The 26,898-nt window shown below is 53.2% G+C and overlaps 10 protein-coding genes and 1 non-coding gene across 11 annotated transcripts; 5 read left to right on the top strand and 6 right to left on the bottom strand.

Moving 5' to 3' along the window:
* Positions 1 to 1,840: 1,840 nt before the first annotated feature.
* Positions 1,841 to 2,728, bottom strand: J4E85_005652 (uncharacterized protein; the record flags this gene model as incomplete). Its single annotated transcript, XM_051469895.1, has 1 exon — positions 1,841 to 2,728. The coding sequence occupies one exon, from the start codon at positions 2,726 to 2,728 to the stop codon at positions 1,841 to 1,843; it is 888 nt and encodes a 295-aa protein (XP_051326726.1).
* Positions 2,729 to 2,889: 161 nt separating this feature from the next.
* HIS7 (Histidine biosynthesis bifunctional protein hisB) lies at positions 2,890 to 3,804 on the top strand (the record flags this gene model as incomplete). The annotated part of the gene is made up of 3 exons (XM_051469894.1): positions 2,890 to 3,192; positions 3,267 to 3,453; positions 3,518 to 3,804. 3 exons carry the CDS (start codon positions 2,890 to 2,892, stop codon positions 3,802 to 3,804), a joined length of 777 nt encoding a protein of 258 aa, XP_051326725.1.
* A 610-nt stretch (positions 3,805 to 4,414) lies between these two features.
* Positions 4,415 to 8,673, bottom strand: J4E85_005650 (uncharacterized protein; the record flags this gene model as incomplete). The annotated part of the gene is made up of 2 exons (XM_051469893.1): positions 4,415 to 8,500; positions 8,584 to 8,673. The coding sequence occupies 2 exons, from the start codon at positions 8,671 to 8,673 to the stop codon at positions 4,415 to 4,417; spliced, it is 4,176 nt and encodes a 1,391-aa protein (XP_051326724.1).
* Positions 8,674 to 9,912: 1,239 nt separating this feature from the next.
* Positions 9,913 to 11,088, bottom strand: J4E85_005649 (uncharacterized protein; the record flags this gene model as incomplete). The annotated part of the gene is made up of 1 exon (XM_051469892.1): positions 9,913 to 11,088. The coding sequence occupies one exon, from the start codon at positions 11,086 to 11,088 to the stop codon at positions 9,913 to 9,915; it is 1,176 nt and encodes a 391-aa protein (XP_051326723.1).
* A 1,782-nt stretch (positions 11,089 to 12,870) lies between these two features.
* J4E85_005648 (uncharacterized protein) lies at positions 12,871 to 14,286 on the top strand (the record flags this gene model as incomplete). The annotated part of the gene is made up of 2 exons (XM_051469891.1): positions 12,871 to 13,756; positions 13,805 to 14,286. The coding sequence occupies 2 exons, from the start codon at positions 12,871 to 12,873 to the stop codon at positions 14,284 to 14,286; spliced, it is 1,368 nt and encodes a 455-aa protein (XP_051326722.1).
* An 869-nt stretch (positions 14,287 to 15,155) lies between these two features.
* On the top strand, positions 15,156 to 16,721 carry J4E85_005647 (uncharacterized protein; the record flags this gene model as incomplete). Its single annotated transcript, XM_051469890.1, has 1 exon — positions 15,156 to 16,721. The coding sequence occupies one exon, from the start codon at positions 15,156 to 15,158 to the stop codon at positions 16,719 to 16,721; it is 1,566 nt and encodes a 521-aa protein (XP_051326721.1).
* Positions 16,722 to 16,964: 243 nt separating this feature from the next.
* J4E85_005646 (uncharacterized protein) lies at positions 16,965 to 19,161 on the bottom strand (the record flags this gene model as incomplete). The annotated part of the gene is made up of 4 exons (XM_051469889.1): positions 16,965 to 17,605; positions 17,674 to 17,922; positions 17,973 to 18,667; positions 18,716 to 19,161. The coding sequence occupies 4 exons, from the start codon at positions 19,159 to 19,161 to the stop codon at positions 16,965 to 16,967; spliced, it is 2,031 nt and encodes a 676-aa protein (XP_051326720.1).
* A 1,190-nt stretch (positions 19,162 to 20,351) lies between these two features.
* J4E85_005645 lies at positions 20,352 to 20,439 on the top strand. Its single transcript has one exon. It is a non-coding gene; the product is annotated as a tRNA-Gly (tRNA).
* A 321-nt stretch (positions 20,440 to 20,760) lies between these two features.
* On the bottom strand, positions 20,761 to 22,920 carry J4E85_005644 (uncharacterized protein; the record flags this gene model as incomplete). Its single annotated transcript, XM_051469888.1, has 2 exons — positions 20,761 to 22,315; positions 22,526 to 22,920. 2 exons carry the CDS (start codon positions 22,918 to 22,920, stop codon positions 20,761 to 20,763), a joined length of 1,950 nt encoding a protein of 649 aa, XP_051326719.1.
* A 419-nt stretch (positions 22,921 to 23,339) lies between these two features.
* On the bottom strand, positions 23,340 to 25,026 carry J4E85_005643 (uncharacterized protein; the record flags this gene model as incomplete). The annotated part of the gene is made up of 4 exons (XM_051469887.1): positions 23,340 to 23,453; positions 23,503 to 24,354; positions 24,407 to 24,614; positions 24,758 to 25,026. 4 exons carry the CDS (start codon positions 25,024 to 25,026, stop codon positions 23,340 to 23,342), a joined length of 1,443 nt encoding a protein of 480 aa, XP_051326718.1.
* A 215-nt stretch (positions 25,027 to 25,241) lies between these two features.
* On the top strand, positions 25,242 to 26,780 carry MMM1 (ERMES complex subunit mmm1; the record flags this gene model as incomplete). The annotated part of the gene is made up of 2 exons (XM_051469886.1): positions 25,242 to 25,300; positions 25,346 to 26,780. 2 exons carry the CDS (start codon positions 25,242 to 25,244, stop codon positions 26,778 to 26,780), a joined length of 1,494 nt encoding a protein of 497 aa, XP_051326717.1.
* Between the last annotated feature and the right edge of the window lie 118 nt (positions 26,781 to 26,898).

Below are 26,898 nucleotides of genomic sequence, written 5' to 3'. Positions count from 1 at the left end.
CGTGGCGGTTGGTGGTTTGTTGTAAAGTTAGAGTCTGGTGGAGAAACTTAGTGTCTCTGATGATTGCAATTGCTCTTATTCGAGAATAATTTTATGTGTAAGAAGGTAGTGTGTTGCGAAAATTGTGAGTAGCTCGCTGCTCGCGCTAGGTTATCGCAGTACCAGTAGGTAACGTAGGTGGAAATCAAAGAGCGACATCTTCCATAGAATGACTTATACGAGATGTGTTGCTCACTTTTACGCCGTACAAGCATGGCTTACAGTTGCATAATATAGAGTCTCGTGTGTGTGTGTGTGTGTGTGTGTGTGTGTGTGTGCAACAGCGGGCTAATTCATAAATCACCACCAGTGTTGATATGAATATCTTATCTGTTTATAGTGAACTACTATTACATCGCCTTTCCGATGAAAGAGGATTGACAGAGATGATATCCTTATGAGTCCTCTCTAGATTCTCCGCTCCCTACTTCATTCCCAATAAAGCCAACACCTTCACGATGCCTGAGAGAATTAGCTCTCTAAAAACATTGGGCTGTGGTACACCCTCTCCATTCACATCAACAATGCCATCCCTTGCTGACACTGTCTTCCACTCCGTATCCGAAATCTCTCTGACCTGCCAAAGCGGATTGATTCCCACCCTGGGTGTTCCAGTTAGATAAGCTACAATTGGAATTCGCATTGCAATCAAGACATCGTTGGGGCCAAATCCACTAAGTTGCAATTCGAAGCCATCTCTCGCCCGATCCGCAAGCCACGTATTGAAGTTCAAGTCGCCAACGAGATCTGCTGGTGACCCAGGACGATAACGAACGGTAATCACTGTCTTTGTGGTGTATCGGCGTCGTCGGGCCTCAAGGCATTTCCTGTAGAACTCGACGATGGTGGCATGTTCTTTGGAGCCGCGTAAGAAGACATGGAATTGTGGATCGTAAGTGCATCCTATGTCGAAATGGCGCGGGATCCAGGTTTCTGGATCTTTGCTAGCACCAAGGCCGTACCAATCCTCTGTGATTTCGTCATACTCATGTATCTCGAGAATCGTGCCAATGCTGCGGTAATTGTTAACGAAGCTGTGAAGGCTTGTCGAGTCGATGATGAAATGTGAGGGTTCATCGCGTAACATTTCTAGCTTGGGCGCGAGGAGAGGAGTTGCTTCATCATGAATTAGACGGCAGGTAGCTAGTATGGCTACTGGCAGGCTCTTCACAGCAAGCGTCATGTATGATGCTTGAGTCGTTTGCTCCTCAGATTCAGGCTTGAATGTTGGATCCTTGAGTCGATAGTGGCATGTCGAGGTCTCGATTTCCTCATAGATCATATATCGTAATTCTGCGGGAAGGTCTAGGAACCGGAACGGCTTGTCTTGCGTAGATGCGCAGGCTGGTTTGGGAGAAGATAGTAATGTCGCCATAGTGCTGGATTGAAAGTAGCTTAAGTTGGAGCTTTGTTGGTTCAGTCCGCTTGACATAGAGGACCGATCTTGGTGAGTTGATTTCGTAGTAGAAAGAGTGTGAGGTCGTTGTAGAGCAAAGAACAAAAGTCTTGGCTTTTTTCGTTGCCTCCCTCCTCTCTCTGTGAAAGCGCCTCATCAGTCCCGGTGAACAGGCTCAGTGACAGTTCGTCCGCGGCATTCACTTTGTTTTACGCGTGAAGCGAAGCTCGTATTTTCTGAGTCGTGCGCTGGCATCGGAAGGGTCTCTCATGTCTCTCCATCCAGTCACTCGTCTTCACCTCCACAAATCTTCTGTGACCCACGAAACACATACGCGAGGGCATCCAGAACACTCAAAAACGGTATCGTCCGCGTCGCATAATTCATATTGGGTATCCCGTCATCTCACCTCTTCCCCTTCTTCGCGCCCCCCTTCCCACCCTTCCCTTTCTTCCCACTCCCCGTAATACCCTCCACATCCTTCTTACTCAAACTCAGCGTACCCCCCCTAAACCTGCCTATACTAGGCCCACCAACCCCCCTCTCCCTCTTCTTCTCCGGCCCCTTCTTAACCACCCTATTCTCCCTCTCTAGGACAATTCCCGCTTCCTTTGCGTCCGCCCGCCTCTTCTCTTCCGTCGACCGCGCCTTGTCTATCATGTGTTTGCGCTGTGCCATGGGCATCTTCTTCTGTGTGAAGATGGAGCCTTTGGCGCCGAGCGCTTGGAGGTGCAGGTCTTGTGATTTGTGGCGTGCGGCGCCGGTGGCGACGAGGGTGGGTGTGGAGGTGCCCGAGGAGGAGGCGGAGAGGAGGTGGGATTCGCGGAGGAGGCGTTGGAGGGCCATGTCGTTTTTTAGCATGGAGGATTCGTTGGGGTCGGCGTCGTCGTTTTGCTTCTTCTTCGTGGTGGTGTTCTTTGATGTGATGGATGCTGAGGTAGGCGGTTTCGACGACATGAAGGCTTTCATTTCTGCGCGTTCGGTCTCGTCGAGTTCGCGCGTTGGGTCTTGGTACTCGATGACTTCGACGTCATTTTCATTGTCGCTTATGCCTGACCAGTCCGATTCCTCCTCCTCTTCTGCTTCATCTTCCACAGGCGTTTCCTCTATCTTCGCTTTCTTAGGCTCTACAGGCAGAGGCTTGAACTTTGCTTCGAATGCGCGCCGGAATATCGCCTGGAGATCTTCTGCGCCGGAGTCGTCGCCCGAGCCGGAAGAGGGAGAAGGTGATCGCGACGGTTGCTCGAGTTCTTTGCGCGTTACGCGTTTCCGTTTTCCAAGTGCGGGCGCCATTATCGAGTCGTTGTGCTGTGCTGTGGTGTGCTGAGCGCAAGCCGGGGCGATCCAAAAGTTCGACCTGGGAAATTCTTAGCGCCAAATACTCGCTCGGACCTCCGTCTTTCACTCGACCCCTCCCCCGCAACACCACCACCACAACAGATACATATCGCAAGATGACGCGTTTCCGCCCTTGTATAGATCTACACGCCGGAAGCGTCAAGCAAATCGTCGGCGGCACACTCAACACCACCACTCCCGACGTCCTGAAGACAAACTGGACCTCCGAGCACCCTTCCGCTTTCTACGCCGACCTATACAAACAACATGACCTAACAGGCGCACACGTTATAATGCTCGGCCCTGGAAACGACCAAGCAGCGCAAGAAGCATTGGAAGCATGGAAAGGCGGAATGCAAGTTGGCGGCGGGATTACAGAGAAGAACGCGGCGGAATGGATTGAACGAGGCGCGGATAAGGTGAGCTTTGCTTCATAACAATACACACACACACGCTATTATAAGAGGTAGATAAACTAATCGACGCGCAGTAGGTAATCATAACATCGTACCTCTTCCCCTCCTCCACCTTCTCCATGGACCGCCTGCAAGCCGTCCTCCACGCCCTCGACAACGACAAAACCAAACTCGTCATCGACCTCTCCTGCCGAAGGAAAGACGACAAGTGGTTCGTTGCGACCAACAAGTGGCAGACCATCACCGATTTTGAGTTAAACCAAGGTACATACAATATACACCCGATCCCTTCTCCACTCCCTCAGAACAACACCTAACCATGACATAGAATCGATATCCCTCCTCGAACCCCACTGCAGCGAGTTCCTCATCCACGCCGCCGACGTCGAAGGCCTACAACGCGGTATCGATCACGAACTCGTTGCCAAGCTGGCGGAATGGTGCAGCATACCCGTCACGTATGCGGGTGGAGGCCGGTCGATTGAAGATCTAGAATTGGTGAAGAAGCTGAGCAAGGGCAAGGTGGATCTTACCATCGGCAGCGCACTGGATATCTTTGGCGGTTCGGGCGTCAAGTTCCAGGACTGCGTCAAGTGGAATGCGGAGCAGGCATAAGTGAGCAGGTCTTATGATCGAATGAGACTCATGAGGTTGCTGCAATGCTCGGAGGTGTAGAATATGGGATATACATTGGATTGATGACTCTGCATAGCTTAGAAGGCCATCTACGTCACTCCATCACACCAAGCAAACGACACCAAAATGAATGCAAACAATCACATTCTTCCCCCTCTCAGCCCATCAAAGTGCCCTTTTATCTAGAGGCAGACGAGCCAAACTAAGCTTTCACTAGCTACAATAGCCATGCATGCATGCATCAAACTCCACTTTGGAAAGAAGAGAAAATCCCCCCCCTTGAACCCCAAAATCGTGTTACTCAATCAAGCATCTTAAAACCATGGGGGAAAAAGCCGCGCCCAAATATGGTGTGGTGGAGCGACGAAAAAACCGTGCAAGCGCGCAATGGAAATGCCTGGAATGGAATCTTTCTTCAATCTCTTCTTTCGTCCAGGTCTTTGCAAGTTATACAGTGAGGCAATAAACGACATGTAGAGAAGGTATAAGGTGGTTCGGTGTCACGCGTCGTGGTTGAGGACGTGTGTTGTCATCTGTTACTGTTAATACATGTTCGATACACGGTATGTAGTGCTGTGACTTACGTTCTTCAGACGCCAGCTCGTGGTGTGCCAACTGCACTTGTCATTGTGCTAAGACCACCGTGCACGCTGCCACCGTCGTCGTAATCTTGCCATTCCGGGAACTCCGCGGTTGCTTCACGGAGCTTGTCAAGTGCGGTCTGTTCGATGAGGTTGGCGTCTTGGAAAAGCAGCGATGTGTCCTCATTGTATGTGCGACAGTTGTTACACAACAATCCAAGATCTTGGCGGAATTGCTTCACCGACTGGTACTCTTTCTTGTTGATCTTCTTCTCGATCTGCTTCATACAGATGGGGTTCTTGATCAGCTGGTAGTAGTCCGGGTAGTCCCACTTGTCTGGCAGTTCGATGAATGGGTCGATGATACCGCGGTTGGGGATGTTCGGGTCTTGCGACTCCTCTTCCAGATCGTTGAGAGCTTCGTAAACAAGATTGACGACTTTCTGAAGCGAGGCTCGTTGATCAGGAAGCAGCATGTCCTTGGCTGGAGCAGGCCGACCGCGCTTCCGAGGTGCGAGATCAACGTCGAGGGAGGCTTCGTCAGCTTTGCGCTTCTCAGCCTTGGGTTTACGACCTCGCTTCTTCGGCATCGGTTCTTCTGAACTAGCACGTGAAGGCACAGGCGAATCCTCGTCACGCGCTCCGCCACTCTTCCTACCCCGCTTGGCGACCTTCGCTTCTTTGCGGGCGATAGCAGCTTCAATGGTGTCCTCGTCGTTGTCGACAGCCTCCAACCACTGCTCTTCGGTAAGACCGTCATCATACTTGACGCGGGTACGTTCTCGAGCGCCACGACCAGCTGGTGTGTCATCCTTCTCGTCGACAATGGGCGCCTCTTCGTTAAGGTAGATGTCGGGTAACTCGCTCTCACCGATCAAGCGACCGAGAGGCTTACCTGGACCATATGGATCTTCAGCCAAACGCTTCCTATCCATCTCCTGGAAGGTGATCAGCTCATGGTCGTGGCGCATCATGATCTGGTTCAAGTCGTCATCGTCCATCTCCTCTTGCTCAAGGCTCTCAGCCGCTTCAGCAGACTCCAACATGATACGCAACATGGCGTCTCGCTCGTCATCCTTGGACTTGTTGTCGAATTTACCAGCTTGGATGACCTTGCCGTCCATGTCCAACTTGTAGTTGGCTCGCTCGAGAATCTTCTCTTCAACCGAGTTGGAAGTGATGAGACGCAGAATGCGGACCTCGTTCTTCTGACCAATACGATGAGCACGATCCTGGGCTTGTAAATCCTGGTGAGGATTCCAATCTGAGTCGTAAATGATGACTGTATCGGCAGTTTGCAGGTTCAGTCCAAGACCACCGGCACGCGTTGAAAGCAGGAAGCAGAAGTATGGTGAGTCGGGAGCGTTGAACAACCTCAGTAGATCGGATCGGTCATCTGCCTTGGTCGCTCCGTCCAGACGCAGGTACATCATGCCTCGCAACCGTAAGTAGTCCTCCATGATGTTCATGATTTGTGTCATCTGGAAGAACATGAGGACGCGATGGCCTGTAGCCTGGAACTTGGGTAGAATGCGGTCAAGCAATTCGAATTTGCCGGCCGCACGCCATAGGAGGTCGTTCGTGCCCTTGGTTGGATTCATGACGTCCTCAACCTCTTCGAACACGAACGGATGGTTACACAGCTTACGCAACTGCATCAACATGTTGCTCAGACCGCGCATACCAGTCTTTCCGCCCTTGCCGTCGCTGACCATGAGTCGATTGTGTGTAACAAGTTGCTTGTACAGCTTCGCCTGAAGAGTTGAGAAGTTGCACTTGATCACACGCTCGGTCTTGTCGGGAAGATCCTTCTCGACATCGCGCTTGAGACGACGGAGCAAGAAAGGCCTGAGCACCTTATGAAGACGACGAATGACGAGCAACTGCTCTTCTTCTGTAAGCTCCATCTTGTCTTGACCTCCAGTATTGGCGAAAGGAGTGTTGAACCACTCGTCGAACGAAGTGGCCGACTTGAAGATGGTGGGTAGAACGAAGTTAAGCATAGCCCACAGTTCCGTAAGGTTGTTTTGCAGTGGGGTACCAGTAAGAATGAGGCGATAACGCGTTGTGTAGTACTGTGTGATGGTCATGCTGAGCTTTGAACCGGCGTTCTTCATACGGTGACCCTCGTCGACAATCATGTGTACCCACTTGATCTTGCTGAGGACTGGTCTGTCCTTGATGATGAACTCGTATGTGGTGAGGAGGACCTGGAACTGGCCCCATCGAATCTGCTGCTGGTATTGCTTACGCGAGTTGGGAGGACCCTTGTAGACAATCTTGGTAACGCTCGGCGCCCACTTCTCGAACTCGTTGGTCCAGTTGGTCAGTGTGCTCAGCGGTACAATGACTAGGTAAGGTCCTGGCTGTCGCTTCTTCTCGATAAGGTAGGTGATCAAACTGATGGTCTGGATAGTCTTTCCGAGACCCATCTCGTCTGCAAGGATACCGTTCAGGTTGTTGTTGTACAGGGATATCATCCACTGCAGACCCTTGAGTTGGTATTCCTTCAGGGTACCTCCAACCAAGTTGGATGCCTGCTCTGTGACCTCTTCCTTGACACGATGAGCAATCTCATAGTAGTCAGTCTTCTTCTTGCCCGGACGATCTTCTTCATCACCAGACTCGGCTTCGCTCTCCACTTCGGGCTCCTCTGGCTCGTATGAGTTGTTTGCAGATCGCTGTTGTGCCTTGACGGAATCGGCGAGTTGCTTCAAGAAACCATCGGTCTGCTTGAGCAAGTGCGAAATACGGGTATCCTTGGCTTGGCCCAAAAGCTTGAGGTAGGTCTCTTCGTCGTTGGACTTGAGAGCCTGCAGACGTTGCTTCGCGGTGCGCTCGATGCGCTTCTGCTCTTCCTTCTCGATGTTCTGGTGGGTGGTGATCATGGTACGACCAAGCTTCTGCAGACGCATACGCTGAGCCGTGCCAGATTCTTGCAACTCGTTGCGGTGCTTGCGGATGGCATCGATGAACTCGTGGTGCTTCTTCTTCTCCTTGGTCTCGCGTGCGTCGCGTTGTTGCTTCTCCAGCTTCTCGGTAAGACGGGCTTCGCGCATCGATTGCTTCTTGAGGCGTCGGTATACTGTTCGGTTCGCTGTCATGGCAAGGTTGTCAGCGTGGATCATCTGCTGGGCGATCTCTCTCCGCAGTTTCCGTTGCTTCTCCAACAGGTTAAGCTTCTTCTGCTCAATGACTAGGGCCAGTTTGACCTTTCCGTCGTCTTCGGGTGTGTCGGTCTTGCTGGTGTCCCAAGAACCAATGTTTGCGTGGACCTTCTCCAGTTCAGCCCTCCTCGCTGTGAGACGGTTGTAGAGGAGGATTTCGCGCTCCTTGCGTATGTCTTCCATGCTCTGCTGGACCGCATCCATGTCAACGCCCTGAGGCATGATGGTTGCGAGGTATGGTCTGTTCTTGCGCTGGGTGTGGGAGATGTAGTTCACATCGCGGAAGGCTTCGCTGCTCCAGGGATCGATAAAGGTATCGGGAAGACGAGGTAGAGTCCGGGTTTCCTGTACTGCGCCGCCATTTGCGCTCGAGGCGCTGCCTGCACGGGTGGCATTGTCGAGCATCTGAGAAGCGGCAGCTACCGCCTCGGCAGCGTTCTGGGGCTTCTTGGCTTGGTGGTGACCAAAGATCTGCTGCTGCATGTTAGAGGGTAACGGAAGCCCCTTGGATAGATGCTTGAAAGCTCCAATCTGGGCGCGCAGCATAAGGAGTTGATCTTTATTCAGCGGCATTGAACCAGCTGTCGCCGATGTGGGGGTCTGGCCGTCGCCATGAGGAGCTTGGCCGCCAGCAGTCGCAGTCTGGATGGTGGTTGAAGGGCCGCTCGAGGCCGGCACAGGCGTAGCGACTTTGCCCTCAGTGGGAGCAGCTGGCTTGTTGCCGTTGGACATGGCCATGCCGGTGCCGTTCTGTTGTGCGGCTTGGGGGTTCATCTGGCCTTGTTGGCGCTGCATTTGCTGTTGCCGTAGCATCTTCTGCTGTTGCTGGAACTGATTTTGCTTCTGCACCATGGTGAGAAGATTGCGCGCCTTGATGAACTCGGGGTTGGTCTCGGGCACGCCTTGTTGCTTCATCCGGGTGTAGCTCTAAAGACCGTGTTAGTAAGCTTCTCGAGCAAAGGTGACTGCTGAGGGCGCATAGGAACACGCGGCTAAGTGACAGTACGTACCTGGAAGACCTGCTGGATCTGCTCGCGCGTAATGTTGGCGGCGAGCGGGCCCTGCCCAGGCATTTCTGGATTGGCTTGAACCGACGCCATGGTGGTGGTGGTGGTTCAGTATAAATGTTGTGGTGCGCGGTGGATAGCCAAGATGCGAGATGTCGACTCTCGACGCGGTCGCGGGTCGGGGTAGGCAGCAGTCGCGCAATTATGAGGGAAAGACAGTCGCGGGCGGGATGGGGTGCGCGTGCAGCGATTCTATAACATTATCGTGCGGCGTCGTGGTGGTGGCGGCCGTTGTGTTGATGAAGCCGATGAAAGACCTTCGGGGGTGCGCCGTTGGCAGAGTCGCGTTGTGTGGTGAGGCTGAAGGGGGTGCGCGCAATTTCGGTGGGGGAGGTGGCAAAGGCGCGGGCGCGCTCTAAAAGCGTTGGAAACCGCTATACGCGTCGTGGACAGCGTGTTGCGGGGATATTGAGATGCGGGCGCAACTGGGAGTGATATCGGGAGTGGTGTTGAACGTCTGCTGCGGCGGGCTGGGACGTCCTCTAGCCTGGAGCGTTGTTGCGTCGCAATCGAGTTAGCGCCTTGGCAGTCATGTGATGGCTCAATTGGGGCTGTGGCCAATCAGCGCGTGGTGGGCGTCCTGCTGCGCTGCTTTCACTCCTCCTCGTCCGTCTGCATTCACGTTCATTGAAGCAGTCGTTGTGGGGTAGACAGATAAACAACGCGCTTGACGTGGACTAGTGCCGAATAAGCCACCGCATCGGAGGCGGAGGAACGAGTGGAGTGGGTGCCACGTCCACGACCCCTCTAAACCTGCTACCACAGTCCAGCGAACATCAAACCCCTCTCCCTTTCTTACCAGGCCTGTCCATAATGTTAATTTCGGTCAGACATGCCCAAGTCATAGACCGAGGCGCCTTGTCCTAAGTTTACGCTTGCCTAGCGACTCTATCAGCTCAAAAGGCCTTGGTGGTGAGAAATCTGGATTTGCGCTGAACGACGGTGTGAGGCTCCCATTGCTCTGTTTAGCCATCCGCAACGACGCTCTATAGCATACACACATATACGAAACGCCAGGCAACTGAAAACATCTCCTCATCAATTTCTAGTGCCTGAAGGATTTTGCTTTTTGATCAGCGCATTCATCTAGTCCAAGCGTAATCATGTTGGCTCCAAGTTCAGACTGGGCAGGGTTCTGCGACCAGGGCAATCTAAAGATGCTACAATCTTGGCAAAGATGTCATTCAGCTACGGATGCATTGCCAACTATGTACATATCGAGCTCACGCCAACTCTACTCTTTTCCAATATTCTCACGACTAGACCCAGTTCCTAAGTGAGTGTAGGTGCAGTCCAGTCAATGTACGTCGCAGCATCGGCACCAGAGGGGCCCTTCTCGATGTTGGCCGTGTTCGAGGACTGGTTGAGCAGGAATTTGTTGATGAACGCAGTAAGATCAGTCTGCTGGTTGGATGGGAACGAACAGTGGTTGTGGTTGCCAGAGCCAGTGAAGCCCATGTTGTCCGGCACGCCCAAAGCCTTGTAGATGAGGCGACCAGCCTTCATGCAGGCAGTAGTAGAAACGGGACCGAGCCAGTCAATCTCGTTCTCGATGACCAACAGGCCACGAGGAGCAACCATACCAGCGAGTTGATGATGGTCGGTAGCGAGGGTGTTGGACTTGGTGCTGAAGGAGTTGAACCTCGTGGAGAACCAGACATTTTCGCCGACGATCTGGCTGGAGGTCTGGATGTTCTTTCCTTTGGCCTTCTCAGAGTCGGAGATGCGCCAGCAGGCGGCACCACCAGAGCCAGACTCCTGGGGCAGACCCAAAGCGATACGGTCAACGAGCGCGGCCGCGACGAAAGCACCCTTTCCGTTGCGAGAACATCCAGTCACACCAACGCGCTTGGGGTCAATTCCAACGCTAGGAGTGGCCTCAAGAGCATCGATGATGCGGTCGACACCCCATGCCCAGGCGGTGAGAGCACCAGCACTGTGGCTGGAACCGTACAGGTCGAAGAACTTGCCTTTTCCACGGCTGTTGCCACCCTGTTGCTGAGCGATATCGTCGTTGTTGAAAGTGATTGTCGCGACATTGCTTGGGACTGGGAGACTGGCAGCACCATATGCGATGATGGCAGGGAAAGGGCCAGTTCCGCTGGGCTTCTTGATGGAGACCGAGAAAGAAACCGACTTCCCTCCCTCAGTCGAGGTGATGGAAAGAGAGGATCCAGAGAAGGTGGCCGTGACGCTTGATGGTTTCTTGGGAAAGTCGCCGAGCTCTTGTGCCTGCATGGCAGCGCTGACCTCCTTGTTCTTGCATGCGAAATCGGCTTTCGTAGTAACAGCCCTTCCGTCGAAGAACTTGAAGGGGTTCGGCAACTTGGAGTTGGCGGTGGAGGGGAAGGTCGTTGGGACAGTGCATGTCGCGTCCTGGCGTTTCTCCGTAGCCGGTGCCGCAAGGACGGTCGTAGCGAGGAGCGGAAGGACGAGTGAGTATTTCATGGTGGGCGATTCGGTGATATTGTAAACCTTTTGGACCAACACTAATGATTGCTGGCGGGTTGTCGTCTCTTATGTAGTGACGATGACCTCCACAAGCATTCCGTGTTCCCGCGGGGAAATATAGCCACTATATGAATGCATGAGTATGACAAAGTGAGCTTCGTAGCGTGACTGCTCTGCAATAAAGGCAACACGTCTTGGCGCCTGCTGGTCTCCTTCATGCTTGCCACGCGCTTGAGGAGCAGGGGTTATCATAGCAGAGTGTCAGGGCTGCTACATTTTCGAGATCTATTTCTAGTGTAAGTGCTAGAGGCTATTCAGTAGAGACTCGTGTGGAATGATATACTCCGTTTTCGTATTATGCCATGGATACAGTCTGGCATAAGAATGTTGGATACACAACGTCTCCCATGTAACTCATGCAAGCATCTACGATACTGCCTTCAGCAAGTAGTAAGACCTTACCCTGCAGCGACAGCTCATTGATGGGAAAATTGGTCGTCATCTGTATAGTCGGTGTCATCGATTGGAGTGCGAAAGTTCCCTTGAGCCGCGAGGAGACCGCCTCGCACTCTAACACCCATGACCTGCCGTGTCTCCCAAAACGAGAAGTGACCACCTGAACGATGTTCAAATCCGGGTATTGTAGACTCATATGGGCATGGCGCAGCGAAGCGGATGCCTCGCCAGGACTTCGAAATGGACCTCGTCACAACGTGAGAGTCGATTGGACTCAAGAAGACGTATGCACTCTACAAGCCCTGGCTCGACCATTGAATGGAAATTAATACCGCCATCGCGGATTTCTGTGCTTCCCCACGTTGCGGGGTGCAGTGGGGCTCTTTCTGAAGTGCCGTTTAGCCTGTGCGTCGGTCATGCAAGATCACCCGGCAGTATATGATCGACATTGATTCCACTATGTGTAGACCTCTGATCAGTAATCCGTGGGGACATGTTGTTACTTGTATCTTCAACATCCTGCTCAGAGGTCCCTCCGTGGGCTCAACAAGTAAGAGAACTGCGACCTATGCATCCAAGTATCAGCGTGGAAGGGCCCTTGGGAGACGCGGGATAGGTTTTCACCCGCGCTTCATTGTTACTTCCAGTTCTGGTACTGTGCCAAAGTTCTGCGACACCCGCTGCTGTTGCGTTTGTTCTAGTAGTGGGGGAGCCCATGCCCCTAGTATCGCAACATGCATGAAACGGCTATGAGTCTCGCATGTCAGAGAGACTTCCAAGGTCGCGATCGTTGTTGCTGTTCGCGAGAGGTGAAATCGAAAAGCTACATTGTCTCCGAGCTCTTTCTCTAGCCTAGCAGGATGTATGGTGTTGTCTTGAGGTCGCGTTCGCCTATGGGAAACAGCTTACGCATGGACGCGCAGCGTATAGGAACGAGAGACGGTTCCAAGGTCAGGGAGAACGAGTTCTGATGATGATGTTAAAAGTTGAGAATAGTAACGTGGAAGGAGCCCTTGAGCAGCGGGAAAGACCCGTAGTCGCGCTTACCAGAAGCCCTGGCGCTAGTGTTCGCGGCTTCGGCACCCCTCCTGCGGCCTCACGGGAGTTTCAGCGGCGTCCACGAAATCTTGAGGAAAGTTATAAAACCGAACAGCGCTGCGCAACAGTAACAGGTGTCCGTGTTCGTCATATCCTCGTCATCTTATATCAAAAGAGAAGGAAGTAGAGGTGAAGTCTGACTGGCCACATTGGAAGCAAGTGTAGATTTCAAAGCAGCCCACCGCTCATTGGCCAATCGCCTCTACCCTCCCCATAACCGCACATATGAAAAGAGCTCTCCCATCTCCAACGGTCGATATTTTCAAATCGGCCAAAATGTCAAGCGAGCGGCAAGCAGCGGATGCTATCCGGTTCTACGACTCGAAATCCTGGGATTACGACGCTACCTGGCACAACGATTTCACCAGGCGGTTCATGTCCTATCTCGATATTCAACCAGGGCAACAAATACTGGATCTAGCATGTGGCACCGGGCTGTTGACATTCCGCGAGGCAGAGGCAGTAGGACCACAAGGGCATGTCATCGGAGTTGATGTCACACCTGGTATGCTCGCGGTCGCTACTCATCGAAAGACACAAGGGGGCGACAAATACGCAAACACAACTTTCCTTCAAGGCGACGTCCTGCATTTAGAAGAGACGGAAGCACTCAGAGGAAAGCAGTTTGACGTCATCACGGTGGCTTCTGCTCTGGTCTTGTTTCCCGATCCAAAAGCTGCTATTGAGCACTGGGCAGGGTTCCTGAAGCCTGGAGGCGTCATTGCCATGGATGCGACACATCCGAGGAATTTGGTCTCCGGCATGGTACTGGAGAGGGTTGCCCGCAGGTTGGAACTTCCTATTCCATACAATCGTTCATGGAGCAAATCCGAAGACACCTTGAAGCAGATGCTGGAGTCTGCGGGCGTGGAGGTAGATCAAGTTGTTACCGTAGAGAGTCAAGCGGGATATGGCCGACGTACTTACGAGATGGAGCAGTGGGACGATTTCTTCGTCGAAAATGTGATTGTCAAGGACGTTGCGAGGACGTTTGCGAACAATGACATTCGAAGGAAAGCGCAGAAGATCTACAAGGAAGAATGGGAGAAGTTGGCGATAGATGGAAAGATTGAGGAGATTGACTCGGTCTTCCTCGGTATTGCGCGAAGACGTAAGTGGCCCATAGAGCTGAATCAGACGAAACTAACGTATTATCTAGCTGCGGACGGTTCGAGATATGTGCCGCAAGTTATACAGGATGATGTTGTTTTCAAAGGTGGATGTCGCTGTGGTGGCGTGCAATACACGTCGAGCGCCGCACCGTCAGACATCACACTGTGCCATTGTCGCGCATGTCAGCAAGTCTCAGGCTCAGGCTTTCTGGCCTTCACACACGTTCCCAAAGACAGCATCTCCTTCACGTATGCGGATACGCGCACAGTCCTAAGACTATCGGCCGTTGCGGAACGTACCTTTTGCTCGGGCTGCGGAGCTCCGATCTCTATGTCATATCCCTCCGATCCCGACGGTCTAGGGTTGTGCATGGCAACGGTCGATCTGGAGACCCTTAAGACGGAAGTGGCACCCAAAGTCGTGAAGCATATATTCCTGCGAGAAAAGGCGCCCTGGATGGTACTGCCCGAAGACGGAACGGAGCGGTGGGGCACGTCAGAAGACGCGCACCTGCTTGCGCAGAACTAGACAGTTCGAATAAAAGTGTAGCTACAAGAAGATGCGGTGAACTTGTAAGGGTACGCGATTATTCGGTGTGAAGATTTGTGGGGTAAGTGCAGTGGGCGGGTGGGAGTACCTCCACTGAATGGGAAACTTATGTATGATCCCGCTTTCACAAGATACACGCGACCAGTGTCTCAGTCGCTGAATCTCCTGTTGTTGAGTGAGCTTCTTCAGATAGGCCTTCCCTGCTCATTTCAACGCGTACTGGGCCGTGCGCTAGCTGTTGCACGATGAAATGTTTCGAAACGCGAACGCAGACCGAACGGCTTGCAAACAGGGACGAAGGCAGCTTACAGGCTGTCTTGCATTAGAGCATTCTGGCTGGCAAGGCGTCATTGGACTCTGTAAGCGACGGCTACGTGTTGCGGTGTGCGTTGCGTACGTGACGGGGCGAGCTAGCCCTCCCAGCCTCACAAAATCTAGTTCCCTGCCACGCTGTTTCCTGCCAACCACGCGAAACAGCCCTCGAGGACAAAACCTCGCCCTTTGCTCACGAAACATTGAACCCTCTTTTTGCTCTCTGGTACACTATACCGGCAGTGACACATTTTACTGCGTCTCTTACCACTACTACCACCAAACATTCGTTGACCGCCGCTTTACCTTCCCACGACCCTCGTTCCGCCTTGTTATCGATAGATTGACAGTGTTGGCCGGGTTACCCTCAACACAACCCCGCCTAGCAGCAGCATTGAAACCGTTGCTTTCGCGTTTCATACGTAAACATCCATCTGCTCGACGATCCTTGGGCGACTGACGCATTCCTCGCCCGCTGACCAGCGTGCCTTCTTGCAATCCCGGCACCGGACGTCCTTTAGCGGCTGTAGTTTGGAATGAGCCGCAACGCCCCTCACAACGTGGAGCTCCAACAGCCGCCTCAGGCCCCTTATGCGACGCACCGCTCGAACCACAGTCGAAAGATCTCGAGTCCCGTGGTCGGCGACCAAGTGCACAGCTTCGACGACGTGGACATTACCGGCCTTCAACCACCTCCTTCCGCTTTAACACCCACTACTGCAACGGCATATGACCCACATGCACCTTCCCCACTAGAAGACTTCCCTCGATCTGGCCGAACACATCAGCGGACATTGACTGGCACCATCTTCGACAACTTCAATCGCGCAACATCGACAATCCAGCAACATACTTCAAGAGCATCTTCACCTACAAAGTCCTTGGCAAGCTTCATCCCCTCCAGAGGCGCTATCGAGTCCAGCGCTAGCCAGCCTAAGATTAGGGCCCTACAAAACTGGTTCAACGGCTCCTCTGCACCCGTGACGCTGGGTGTCGGACAGCAAGACGAGTACTCGGATTCTGGTTCGGAGTCGGGAGAGGAATACGACTCTGAGTCTGAGGAGGAGGAAGAGCAGAGAGGCAGCAACATGATGACCAACCTCTTCAACCGCGGCTCTTCCCTTACGAGGGGCACATCGCAGAGCCCGAGACGATCAGACGACACCCAGACACCGAGCAAGGCCCCGAGCCAGCCCACTACTAGCAGCAAGTTCGCGTGGCTGCTGTCCACACAGAAGAACGCCGCTGTACCCCCTCCGCAGCAGTCTCCCACATACCACAACCCCGACGATGAGCTCCTCAATTTGAGCATCTCGCAGTCGCTCTTCCCACACGGACCTGCCGATCCACTGGCGCCCTCGTCCTTCCACGACCTCCTCACCAACGCCGAAGCGCTCCTCTCTCGCTACCAGACTGCATACCGCCAACTCTCTACCGCGTTGGGAGATGCACATGCCGAACAAAGTGCGCAGGATGACGAGCTGGACGAGGCTGAGACACGAGCAAGGCATTTGAAGATGCAGCTGGAGACAATGGCAGCAAAGGCAGCTGAGCAAGACGAGCAGATGCGAAGCCTCATGGAGGATCTTGCGTTTGAGCGAAAGGCTCGTCAAGAGGAAGAGGCGGCTCGTAAGAGGAGTCTAGCCCTCATCAGAGGCGCACCACAGTGCGATCACGCTCCATGCCAGGAGAACGCCCGCCGCCACAACCGCGTGTCCGGCTCGGAGATCAGCGTCGATTCCGGCTTCGAGTCTGAAGCCGAGACCGATGCCGCGAGCGTCTTCTCAAGAAGCTGCCTCAGCCCCACCGGTACCGACCGCTCCTCCATCCTCGACACCGACATCCACGACATCACACCCAAGGGACGCAAGCCGCAACCCTTGAAACGCGGAAGCACATACGAGCAGAGGCAGGAGGGCAAAGTCGACATCGCGAAAGGCGGATGGGGATGCGCGAATTGCCAGGGCGGTGCACAATCCGCCGTCTGGGGTCGTCTGGCAAAGGAGCGAGAGGAGAACCGCTCGCTCAGACTGAGGGTCGAGACCCTGGAGGAGGCTGTTGACGGTGCTCTCAATGCCGTCGCTGGCGCTTGGGGCGTGTAAATACCCGTGTACAAAACATACATGACTTTGGAGTATATTGGCGTTTGGTATACCACTGCTTGACGATTGGATGACTATCAGATTGGTTTAGTCTTTTGAAAGATGCAGCGCATCGTAGTATAGTATAGCATGAACTACGCTTTACCTTTTCGCAACCATCAAGGCAATGATGCAAGAGTGCAGTATACATTGAATATGCTTCATACATCCAACTAACAAGTAACAAAACCCCCCTCAGCACCACTAGAGCTTCTGCTCCCCACCACAACACCCCTTCTCCTTCTCCACCAACACACTAGCCTGATTCTTCGTACTCGGCACATCAATCGCCGGGTTCCTCTCAAAGAAATCACTCGGCTTGAAATGCACCTGGTAAATTTCCACCGGCATAACAGGCCAATCCTCCACGCGCGGGTTGTGCGTCAGTCCGAAAACATTCCACACCACCAAATCCTCATTCTCAACCCCGTCTTTACGTGCCGCCATATCGTGCACACCCCCCTCCTCCAACTGACTCTGCATCGTGAACCGTCCTGCAGCATACAGCTCGTCGTCCTGGTACTTGGTCACCCAGACGTGGTGGTTCGTGAACAGCGCGCGCTGCGCTTGTATGCTACCCGGCGCAGCGAGTATCTTCTGCGTGGGCAGCGGTGCGAATTTGTAGCCAACGGGGTTCCCTGATTTAGGGTTCGTCTTGGACGGGTTTATTATCTTGAAGACGCGGTGGTCGAAGGGGTTTGCGTCTACGCCGCCGGATTTGTCAATGACGGTCTTGCGGATCTCGTAGAAGTTGCCGGCGGGGTTTGTGGTTGCGTTGATGGGGGTGGAGTGCGATTCTTCGTATACGACGGTGTTTTTGTGGCCGTCGATTGCGGGGTCGAAACCTGTTGGTGGGTGGGTGGTTAGGTAAGTGATTCTTGTTGTGTTAGGAGAGATTGAGGAGACGACGTACGAGCTGCGAAGATGTGTTGGTGGTTTTGCGCGAGGACGCCGCCGGAGACTACGTTTCCGTAGTCGGACGTCTTGCCTGGGTCGATGTTTACGACGGAGACGATGCCCGTGGCGCGGACTTCGAGGGTTATGCCGCCGGCGGTGTCGAGCTTGTAGGCGAAGACGTATTCGTAGTTTGCGAGGGTGATGATGAACTGGATGACGAGTTCGCGTAGTCGGGTGACTACTGCGCGGCCGGTTCGCCAGTTGGCTGGTTTGATGGGTTAGTTTGGGTTGAGAAGTTGGAGTGGAGATACGTACTGTGCTTCCACCCAATACCGTTGTCTTGTTCGTGAAGACAGACGACGTTGGGATGGACCTTTGGTTCGCCATCGTTACCAACAACGACGGCGTCGAAGTACTTGATCACACCGAGGCAGTCACAGCCCAAGGAAAGGTTGTTGGCACAGTTGCCAGCGCCTCCGTCACCGAAGTCGAAAGCTTGCTTGCGGTGGAATGGTGGACGAGCATCAGCATACGGGACCGACATCTCTGAGATGCTCATCCGGTACATGATACTCCTGCCGTCGTACTTGACGTCGTGTAGCACGGCTCCTTCACGAGGGTTGAACGAGACCCTGAAGCTCCACTTCTGCCACTCAACCAGCGACTCGTCTGTGACGCTGAAGGAAGGTCCCTCTGGCTGTGTGATGTTGATGGGCTTGACGTCTTGTCGAAGACCACCTTGCAGTAGTTCAGGAACGTATTCTGCACCCTCACAGTGGTCCAGAACGCGCTCGGAGTGTGTCTGGCCTGTGAGGCTATCGCCCTTGCCACCAGTGGCTAGACGATCAACGCGGATGATCTTCCTGGTTTGTGCATCCATGACAGGAATCAGCGGTAAGGGGTAGGCGTAGAAGTTTGAGTCGGCGTTTCCGTTCCTCATGTCCTGGGCGAAACATAGACCTTGAAAGTATCTTCGGTTCTCAGCACCAATATCAAGACCACCATATGGCCTATGGTCGTTAGTAACGTGGTCTACTGAAGTCGACATGGGTACCTACCAAGGCTCAACGACCAACTCAAACCCATCAGGCAGCTTAATCTCAGCCATGGCTTCCTTGAACATATCACTCTCCTCGCACGCTTTAACGAGGTGTTGGAACTCCCACAACGTCAACGCAGCCTGCTTCTCCTTTCCCACAATCTCATGCCGTACTCTCTTCCTCTGCTCCACATCAATAACAGACTCGTGGTACTCTGGTATCTTGTCTGAGCCGATGACGTCGTACTGGCACTTTGCCAACCGCGGTGGTCGCTTGGAAGCTGGTGACTGTCCTGGCTTTGCTGCATATTCGAGCTCAAGGTACTGTTTCATGAGCTCCTTTGCTGGTTCTTGGAGGAAGATCTCTCGAAAGTCGACAACGCAGTCTTTGTGGAGGGAGAGGACGGTGTCACGCGCAACGCGTGTCTCCTCTATGTTGAGGATGCTGAAGGGATGAGGTGCCATGGTGTAGTGTATGCTTGAAGGAAGGAAGGCGGTATGATGTTGTCTTCACCCGGAGCTGGTGTGGCGTAGATGGAGTGGAAGAGAAGTCGTTCAGTCTGGACGGACATGATCCAATTTATCTACAGACGTACACATCCTGCCGAGCCCGTATCTCTAAGCGTAGAAGCGGGGATATGAGATGATAGACCATGGTGATACGTTCGAACACGCGAAGCAGTACCGCCGTCATGCCCTCTGGCGGAACATCGCATGTACCTTCCAAGTTCGGTTAGCGCGAGATGTTGATGACCTGCACGCTCTGTCGAGCGACACACAGATACAGAAGCGTTATCTATCCCAGCCCCTGCTACTCCAGGATATGTACCAGGAAGACAGTGCTACTGTGCTGTTCTTCGCGGAATGTCGCGTGTGAAGAAGTCGAATCCTCCACCGGAATTACCTCCGCTGTGGGTCGGATTACTCCAGGACTGGTCTGGCTTGGGCTACCACAGGACGGAACATTGCGCAGCAGCGATAAAGGCACTGGGTCTGGGTATATCGGTGGTCGTGTTATGTAAGTCGACGATCTGGAGCACGCTGAGGAAACGGATACCAAGCTTTGTTCCGCGATGTAGTACGAGATCTATGCACTACCCACCTAGGTAGGTACAACAGTAACGCACCGGCTTGGCACGATAGCAAGATTGGAAAGGGCTCTCCAGCTTCGTTCTTACTCCGTGTACGATTGCCGCGAGGAGTCATGTTGCCGAATAGTCTGCCGTTCCAATTGCTACCTAGGTATGAAGCAATGAAAGTGTCGCGACATCAGGCAGAATGCGAAGCCTTGCAGTTAGAATTCCCTGTTTAGTATTGCAAACACATTGACAGCTTTTGCAAGACACGTCAGTCTTTGAATCCAGGAAGGTGTTTGCTGGATGAATCAATGCTCAGTAACAAAGTACTTGCTAGACTTCTCTATCCACTGATTGTCAGTACGTGATTGAGAAGACGAACACGCCATCTTCTAGACGCCGTTAGTGGAGACCCATATCGTTGGTGGATCACCCTCGACTCGTGCATCAAGCTATACCGCACCCAGCCTATCGATTCAGAGCCTGTTGTATTGCTCGCTGTTCTCCTCCGGCTAATGTTTGGAATAGATTATAACCATTTTGTCATCTTTCCATCAATCATCCATCTCAATGATTCACGCATCGGTGGTTTAGTGGTAAAATTAGCCGTTGCCATCCTTCACAGGACAGTTTCGGCTAGCCCCGGGTTCGATTCCCGGCCGATGCATTACACGCGTTTCTTTTTGCCATCTTACACGTCGTAGCAACATGGTGGATGGAGCATGTTTTTGAGCCGGTGGTTGAGGCGTGGCCATAAGCGAGGCTAGCAGCAGGATGCGAAGCGTGGCAGACGACATGATAAACACTTGAGGTCTGCGAGACTGGAGGAAGTCTTTTTGCACTTGCATCTTTATCCTACTGCATTCGCCTTTGCATATTATGCATTAAGTTGTTATCCGTTGATTACCGCGTACTGTGCTCCGGACGACTGCATAGACTCGCCGTTGCATCGCACTTGTATTACCCACAACATCCCGTTAAACCACACTCAATCCCTCGCATTCCCCGACATGGTAGAAGCAACTGCACCTCCAAAGACCGCACCCAGCCCAATCCTCCTGTTCTCCCTCTGTCCACTAACCCGCCACCGATGACTAGCCTTAGGTACCACCACCTTCTCCGGCTCCGCAAGCCCCATCTGCCCCGGCGGCGCATTCCTGAGCTGCCCATACTGCACTCTCCTATCCCCAACATCCTCAAGCACCTGATCGAAGTCGCCGTGATACGCTTTCATCTTGTCGGGCGCGATGATGGGCGCGCCGAAGGCTTGTGAGATCTCAAGTGGACCCAAGGTGACTTTACGGCCGAGTTGCCAGAAACCCCAGTAGACGGGTAGGACGAGTATGACGGTGATGAAGGTTGCTGCGAGGGCGCCGTAGACGTAGGCGGAGGAGGTGAGGTATTCTTCTACGATGCCGGTGATTGATGTGGTGATGTTTTGGCTGGTCATACCGAGGGCTTTGCGTTTGTCTCTATCGGTTGTGGGCGCGCCTTTGATGTACAGAGCGGTTACGAAACTCAAGGTATTTAGTTTGCGCAAGAGCTCGATGGTAGGATCATCTCGACCGGGTTTCTTAATATTGTACCAGCAGCGGTCCTCTGATTCATCTGATTCGGCGTAGAAGATGGATTGAGCTGAAGCGCCGCGCGCGACGATATCCCAGGTGGAGCCGTGGCTGATATTTGCGGAGGATTCATAGAGGTTGTTCATGATGTAGGCCAGGGCTCCGACAGTAGAGGTCTCGTTGAAGTACTCGTTGAGCTTGGCGGTATTCAGTACCTTCAAGTCGTCGATTTGGGTGATATCGTTCAAGTTAGTACCGGTTCTCCAGAACCGGTCGTCATTGAAGAACTTGATATGTGTAACGATATTTCCGCCATCTAGTTCTTCTTTACTTGGTACCATGACCGTAACGGGGTACCGAACGACTGCGGGCCTAATCTCGCATGTGCGGATATTCATAGTCCCTGGACAGGAATGCTCGTCCTTCCCGGCGTGGCTGTCGACATACCGCATCTTGAGTTCGATACTGGCGTATGTCTTGGTTTCGTTTGCCCATGATGGTCTAAATTTGACATCCCACAACGGGTAAGGTATTCCGGAATGTTCAGATCCCTCCCATTGTCGTAGCCCATAGTCAACATTTTCGTATTCGGTGGTGCAATCGAAAGCAAAGCCCAAGCCTTCGATAGCACCACTGCATTCCTGTCTATAGGGACAATCGAAGAAAGATGCCGTGTCATTGAGGGAATCGTGCACCTTGCTATTGGCGAGCTTGCCGTTGTATGCATCCAAGACGCTGGCCCATGCCGCATCCACAGTCTTGATATGACCATCTGCTCCCGGAATCCCGCCAAAATTCGCAGGCCAGTCTCTCTCAACCCATCCAGTCATGGTGGAATTGGCGTACTCCTTTTGCTGAGTTACGATCGTCCTCGTCGCTTTCTGGAAGAGGGTACTATCGACAACAGCAAATTTGGTCATGAGTGCGGCGAGGGCGACCAGGTTGAAGTATCGACCGGAAGTGACAATCGCATAAAAGCTGTAAGAATATGCGTGATTATTATGTAACACACGAAGAGAGCTACCGCGCAAGGCTGTTCTCCACCATGCGATAGCCAGTCCATGGCTGACCAAAGTGATTAGCCCTAGATTTTGTATCTGGTTCGCGATGTTGAGTAAAACGTTGGGCTGAGCAGGAAAACTGTTCCATCAGTCGCGACCCGATTCAAGGTGTATCTGTCAGACTTACCTCGTAAACGGCCAGTCCTTGACGCGCTTCTTGTGCGAGGACACCAGAATTACCACAGCCGTAGCAGTTGCCACGAAGATGACCACGAGTCCCGCAAAGCCGATCCATGGAAACTGATTTTTGAAGCCAGGTCTCCAGTCGATGCCGTTGATATCTGAATTATGTTCGGCATAGTCAAGAATTTTGTTGAACTCCTGCCTCGGCACGTATGGCTCTCTACTCGACTTCTTAATATCGCTGGAATATGTTCCGCAATCCTCAGTAACAGCGTCAATGTTGAATCTGAAGTCTTCTCTCGGTGAGCCTGGAGCGGTTTTCCAGCTATCTCGATCAATCCCTGGAGAATTGGGAGCGCAAGTTGGGGACTGCCAGGCTGGTCGGATTTCGTCGTCCATGACAGCAGTCTGGTGTGGAATCGAAAGATTCTAGATGGTGCAAGGGACAAGATGTAGTAATAGATGCATCTAGAAAGCACGGTAAGCAAGTAACAAGCAAACCTCGTGCAACAAAGAAGCAGCAAACAAGTTCGCATCGCGTGTTCTCAAATCCGTTATGCATATAGATCAAGGTGGCACAGCATGCGAAGCGAGCTGACCCAATTGCGATGACTGTAAGCCGAGAAAGGTTTGACTCTCGTTTATTTCGGCATATCCATGAAAAGGATAACCATGTCGTAATACTGTGAACGTTCAATAAACCGATATGTCGTTTGTCGCGTTGTGTCTAAGCGATAAGATATGAAGTTGTGGTATCGTATAAGCGTACAAGCATGGGGATTCCGCGCGTCAATTGCACCAATAGCGGACATTCCTATTCAGTCCTGCATCTGCTCATCGTCTTGCTCCTGCTCCTCTTTGAGATTATCCTTTCCATCTTCTTCTTCCGGAGGCATAGAAACAGGGAACGAAAGATGCTTCCAGTCCTCGATCTGTAAAGTGTTAACATGACAGGCACAGTAGAAGAAAAGTAATGCCTACCTCTTCAGTGATGCTCTTCAATCTGTCGCGAATACTTTCCACGGCGTAGCTACCCAGAATCAAGCGCAACGGAGGATAGCTGCAATGACCCAGTTGCCACACCAACTCTGCGCTCTTCACAGCGCTCACCGGTTGTCTGTCGTTCAGCCACTGTACCATCCGTCGCGCGTGTTGCGCGGGGCTTGTCAGTCCCGAGTAGGGCTCGCTGGGGTTCGGTTTCACGAAGAAATGACCGTAACGTTTCGGCTTCGGCGGACCTGTTCCTGGAACGGGCATCGAAGTATAGCTGGGTGGTAATATGTTGTCATCTGGCTCGTCCAATCGAACATGTCCAGGCTCGACCAGTGTTGCTTTGATGTTGAATATATCGACTTCGTACAACATCGACTCTATCAGCCCTTCCACGGCGTACTTGGTCGCACAGTACGGGCCGAGGCCAGGCACGCCGAGGGCTCCAGCCGTGGATGAGAATATGAGGTATCGACCGGAGTTTTGTGAGCGAAAGTAGGGGAGGGAGAGTTGCAAGATGTGTAGGGTTCCGAGAAAGTTTGTGGTGAATTGATTGCGCAGGTCGTACTCGTCCTGGTCCTCGCATGCTGCTATGACGCCGTAGCCGGTGCTGTTCGCTATCACATCCACCTGGCCCCAGTATTCGATGCTCTTCCTGATGACCTGATCCACTGTCTCGCGCACTCTGACATCGCATAGTAAACCCAAGCAGTTTCTGTTCTTCCACTTATCCATCTGTTCAGGTGTGTTCTCTTCGGTCCATCCCACCGCGGTGCATTGGTCGCCGTGCGCTAGTATCGCTCGAACGAGGGATCGTCCCATGTGACCGGTCGCTCCGAAGACCTACAGGAAGATGTTAGCTATCGAGATCAAGGCAGCATGCTTGATGACCTACTATCCATACTGCTCGCTTGGGCGGATTGTGTTCAGATGGTGGGTCGCAAGTTGCTGGAAGGATGAGATTGGGGTTGTGGGTTGCAGCGCCTGGCGAGAGGCTCTGACTTTGGGTATCGAAATCCATAAGGAGGTTGAAGACGCTACAATGGTATGCGATCTTGAACTGGTCCAGAGGTGGGGAGCTTGGCAACCAATCGGACTTGCAACTGCCGCTATCTCCGTCTGGTTCAGGTGAAGGGGCAACGAAGCCACGTCGCACTTGATATGCGTATGCGATCAATTCGCAATGTATCTTCGTGTCGCGTCGAAAGTAAGGATTGGGATGATCAGTACTCAAGGCATGATGAACCTCCTCTCGTCGACCAGAAAGCGGAGTCCCTCGATGACCAATTGGCTGGGAAAGGCCTGTTGCCGGTTCATGAAGTTGCTGACGAGAATGAAGAACATGATGAAGATGTCGAGGTGCATAGGCGACGTGAGGAAGAAGTGGTACGCGAGGAACAGGAAGGCCTGGGCGCGGTATCTGCTCTTGATGGATCGGATGACTCTATTCGCCTTGATGGCAGCGGCGCGGTTGGTGGGGGTCCTGAAGGTGACGACCTTGGAGAGAAGGGGCATCCTAGGTAGAGTCGTGCCTCGTCGCGGTGCTGAGTCTGGGGAGACCTCGGGGCTGCGGAGATGGGCGTGGAGTGATTAGGAGGCTTATCGATATGGCTAGGTCGGCATCCTTCCAAGGTCCCAATGCACAATTACGTCTGTCTGCCTTTGCTCGAAATCACCATCCACACCCAACATGCAATTGTTAACGCGGTAGCAACTCTCCAGTCGCGACTATGGTCAAAGCAGTGCCCACACCCGTGGCGCTGCCCGTCACACAGGGCGGCTCGTCATCGTACAGTTGCCCATCCTATGCAGAGACCCCGCTAACTTACTACAGACTCTCCTTCACACAAGGATTCCTCCTTGGACAGCTTTCGATTGCAATTTTGATGTTCTGCTTCATAAAGTTCTTCATCTTCGGAGAGCCACCGTCCGCCGACGACCGCGCATTACATCTCAACTCGCTCCGCCGAGCTCGAACCTTGGCCCACCAACAGTCGTATAAGCAATTGAGAACGCGCGCAAACTCGACGTCTCTCTCCTTACGGCATAAACCATCGAGAAGCATAATACGGAAAGGCGAGGAGAGCAGAGGAGGCCCAAGCATACAGACTATCCTCGCGAAGACGTATTACAACGTAAAGGGACACCAACCGGAGAGCTTAGACTGGTTCAATGTGCTCATCGCGCAAACAATCGCACAGCTGAGAGCCGATGCACGCCAGGACGATGCAATCCTTACTTCGCTCACCGACATCTTGAACACGGGCAGCAAGCCGGACTGGATTGGCGAGATCAGGGTGACGGAGATAGCATTGGGGGATGAATTCCCCATCTTCAGCAACTGCAGAGTCATGCCAGCAGAAGACGGATTCTGGTACGGGCCAGGCAATACAGATGAGAAGGAGAGACTGCAAGCGCGCATGGACGTTGATCTGAGCGATGTCATTACCATCGGCGTAGAGACGACACTGAACCTGAACTGGCCGAAACCCATGTCCGCAGTCTTGCCAGTCGCGCTCGCTGTGAGCATTGTCCGATTCTCAGGAACCCTCGCCGTGTCATTTATACCCTCCTCCTCGCCTCCACCAACCACCGCGCCCATGCCATCGCCAACATCAAACACACACCGAGGTTCCTCGCCGAGTCGTCCAGCATCCTCATCAGGCGCCCCACCACACCGTCCCACCACTTTAGCTTTCACTTTCCTAGACGACTACCGCCTCGACCTCTCCGTGCGCTCCCTAGTCGGTTCGCGATCACGCCTCCAAGACGTACCCAAAATCGCCCAGCTTATCGAATCCCGCGTCCACGCCTGGTTCGACGAACGAGCCGTAGAACCCCGCTTCCAGCAAATCGTGCTCCCCTCACTCTGGCCCCGCAAACACAACACACGAGGCGGAGCCACCGAAGACGCCGACGCAGCCGCCGGCGAGAACGAAGAGGACGAGGACGACGAAATCGCCGTCCTGGAAGGAAACGGCACAGCTCCCGGCTCAACATCCTTCATCCCCAGCCCCATCGCCGAAAACGCCACCCTAGAAGAGCGCATAGAAGCAGAAGGCCAGAAGATGCGAGAGGCGGAGATCAGAGCTGGGGTTAGGAAACCCAGCGCAACAGACTCTCGTAGCCAGAGTAGGAATACCCGGGAAGACGGCATGCGGTGGCGCGGTGAGCAGAGAGACCGGCCCAAGGGGTCGGGGAGACCGAAACTGCAGAGCCGGACTACGACGGGCATTGCGGGAGCCATACCGGGCGCTTTACCGAGGTGAAGCGTGAAGTGGATGCATATATGTACGACGACATGACTGAATGTATATGACACCAGTAGCGGCGGCGGCGGCATTGTGGAGCGAAAGCATACGTCTTGCTTTCGGCGCATCAGGTCCA

The sequence above is a fragment of the Alternaria conjuncta genome (assembly GCF_024043145.1).
Source record: "Alternaria conjuncta strain BMP 0040 chromosome Unknown scaffold_7, whole genome shotgun sequence".
Taxonomy (NCBI): Eukaryota; Fungi; Ascomycota; class Dothideomycetes; order Pleosporales; family Pleosporaceae; genus Alternaria; species Alternaria conjuncta.
The sequence above is the reverse complement of the archived record's forward strand: the minus strand, read 5'-3'. Positions and strand labels throughout refer to the sequence as shown.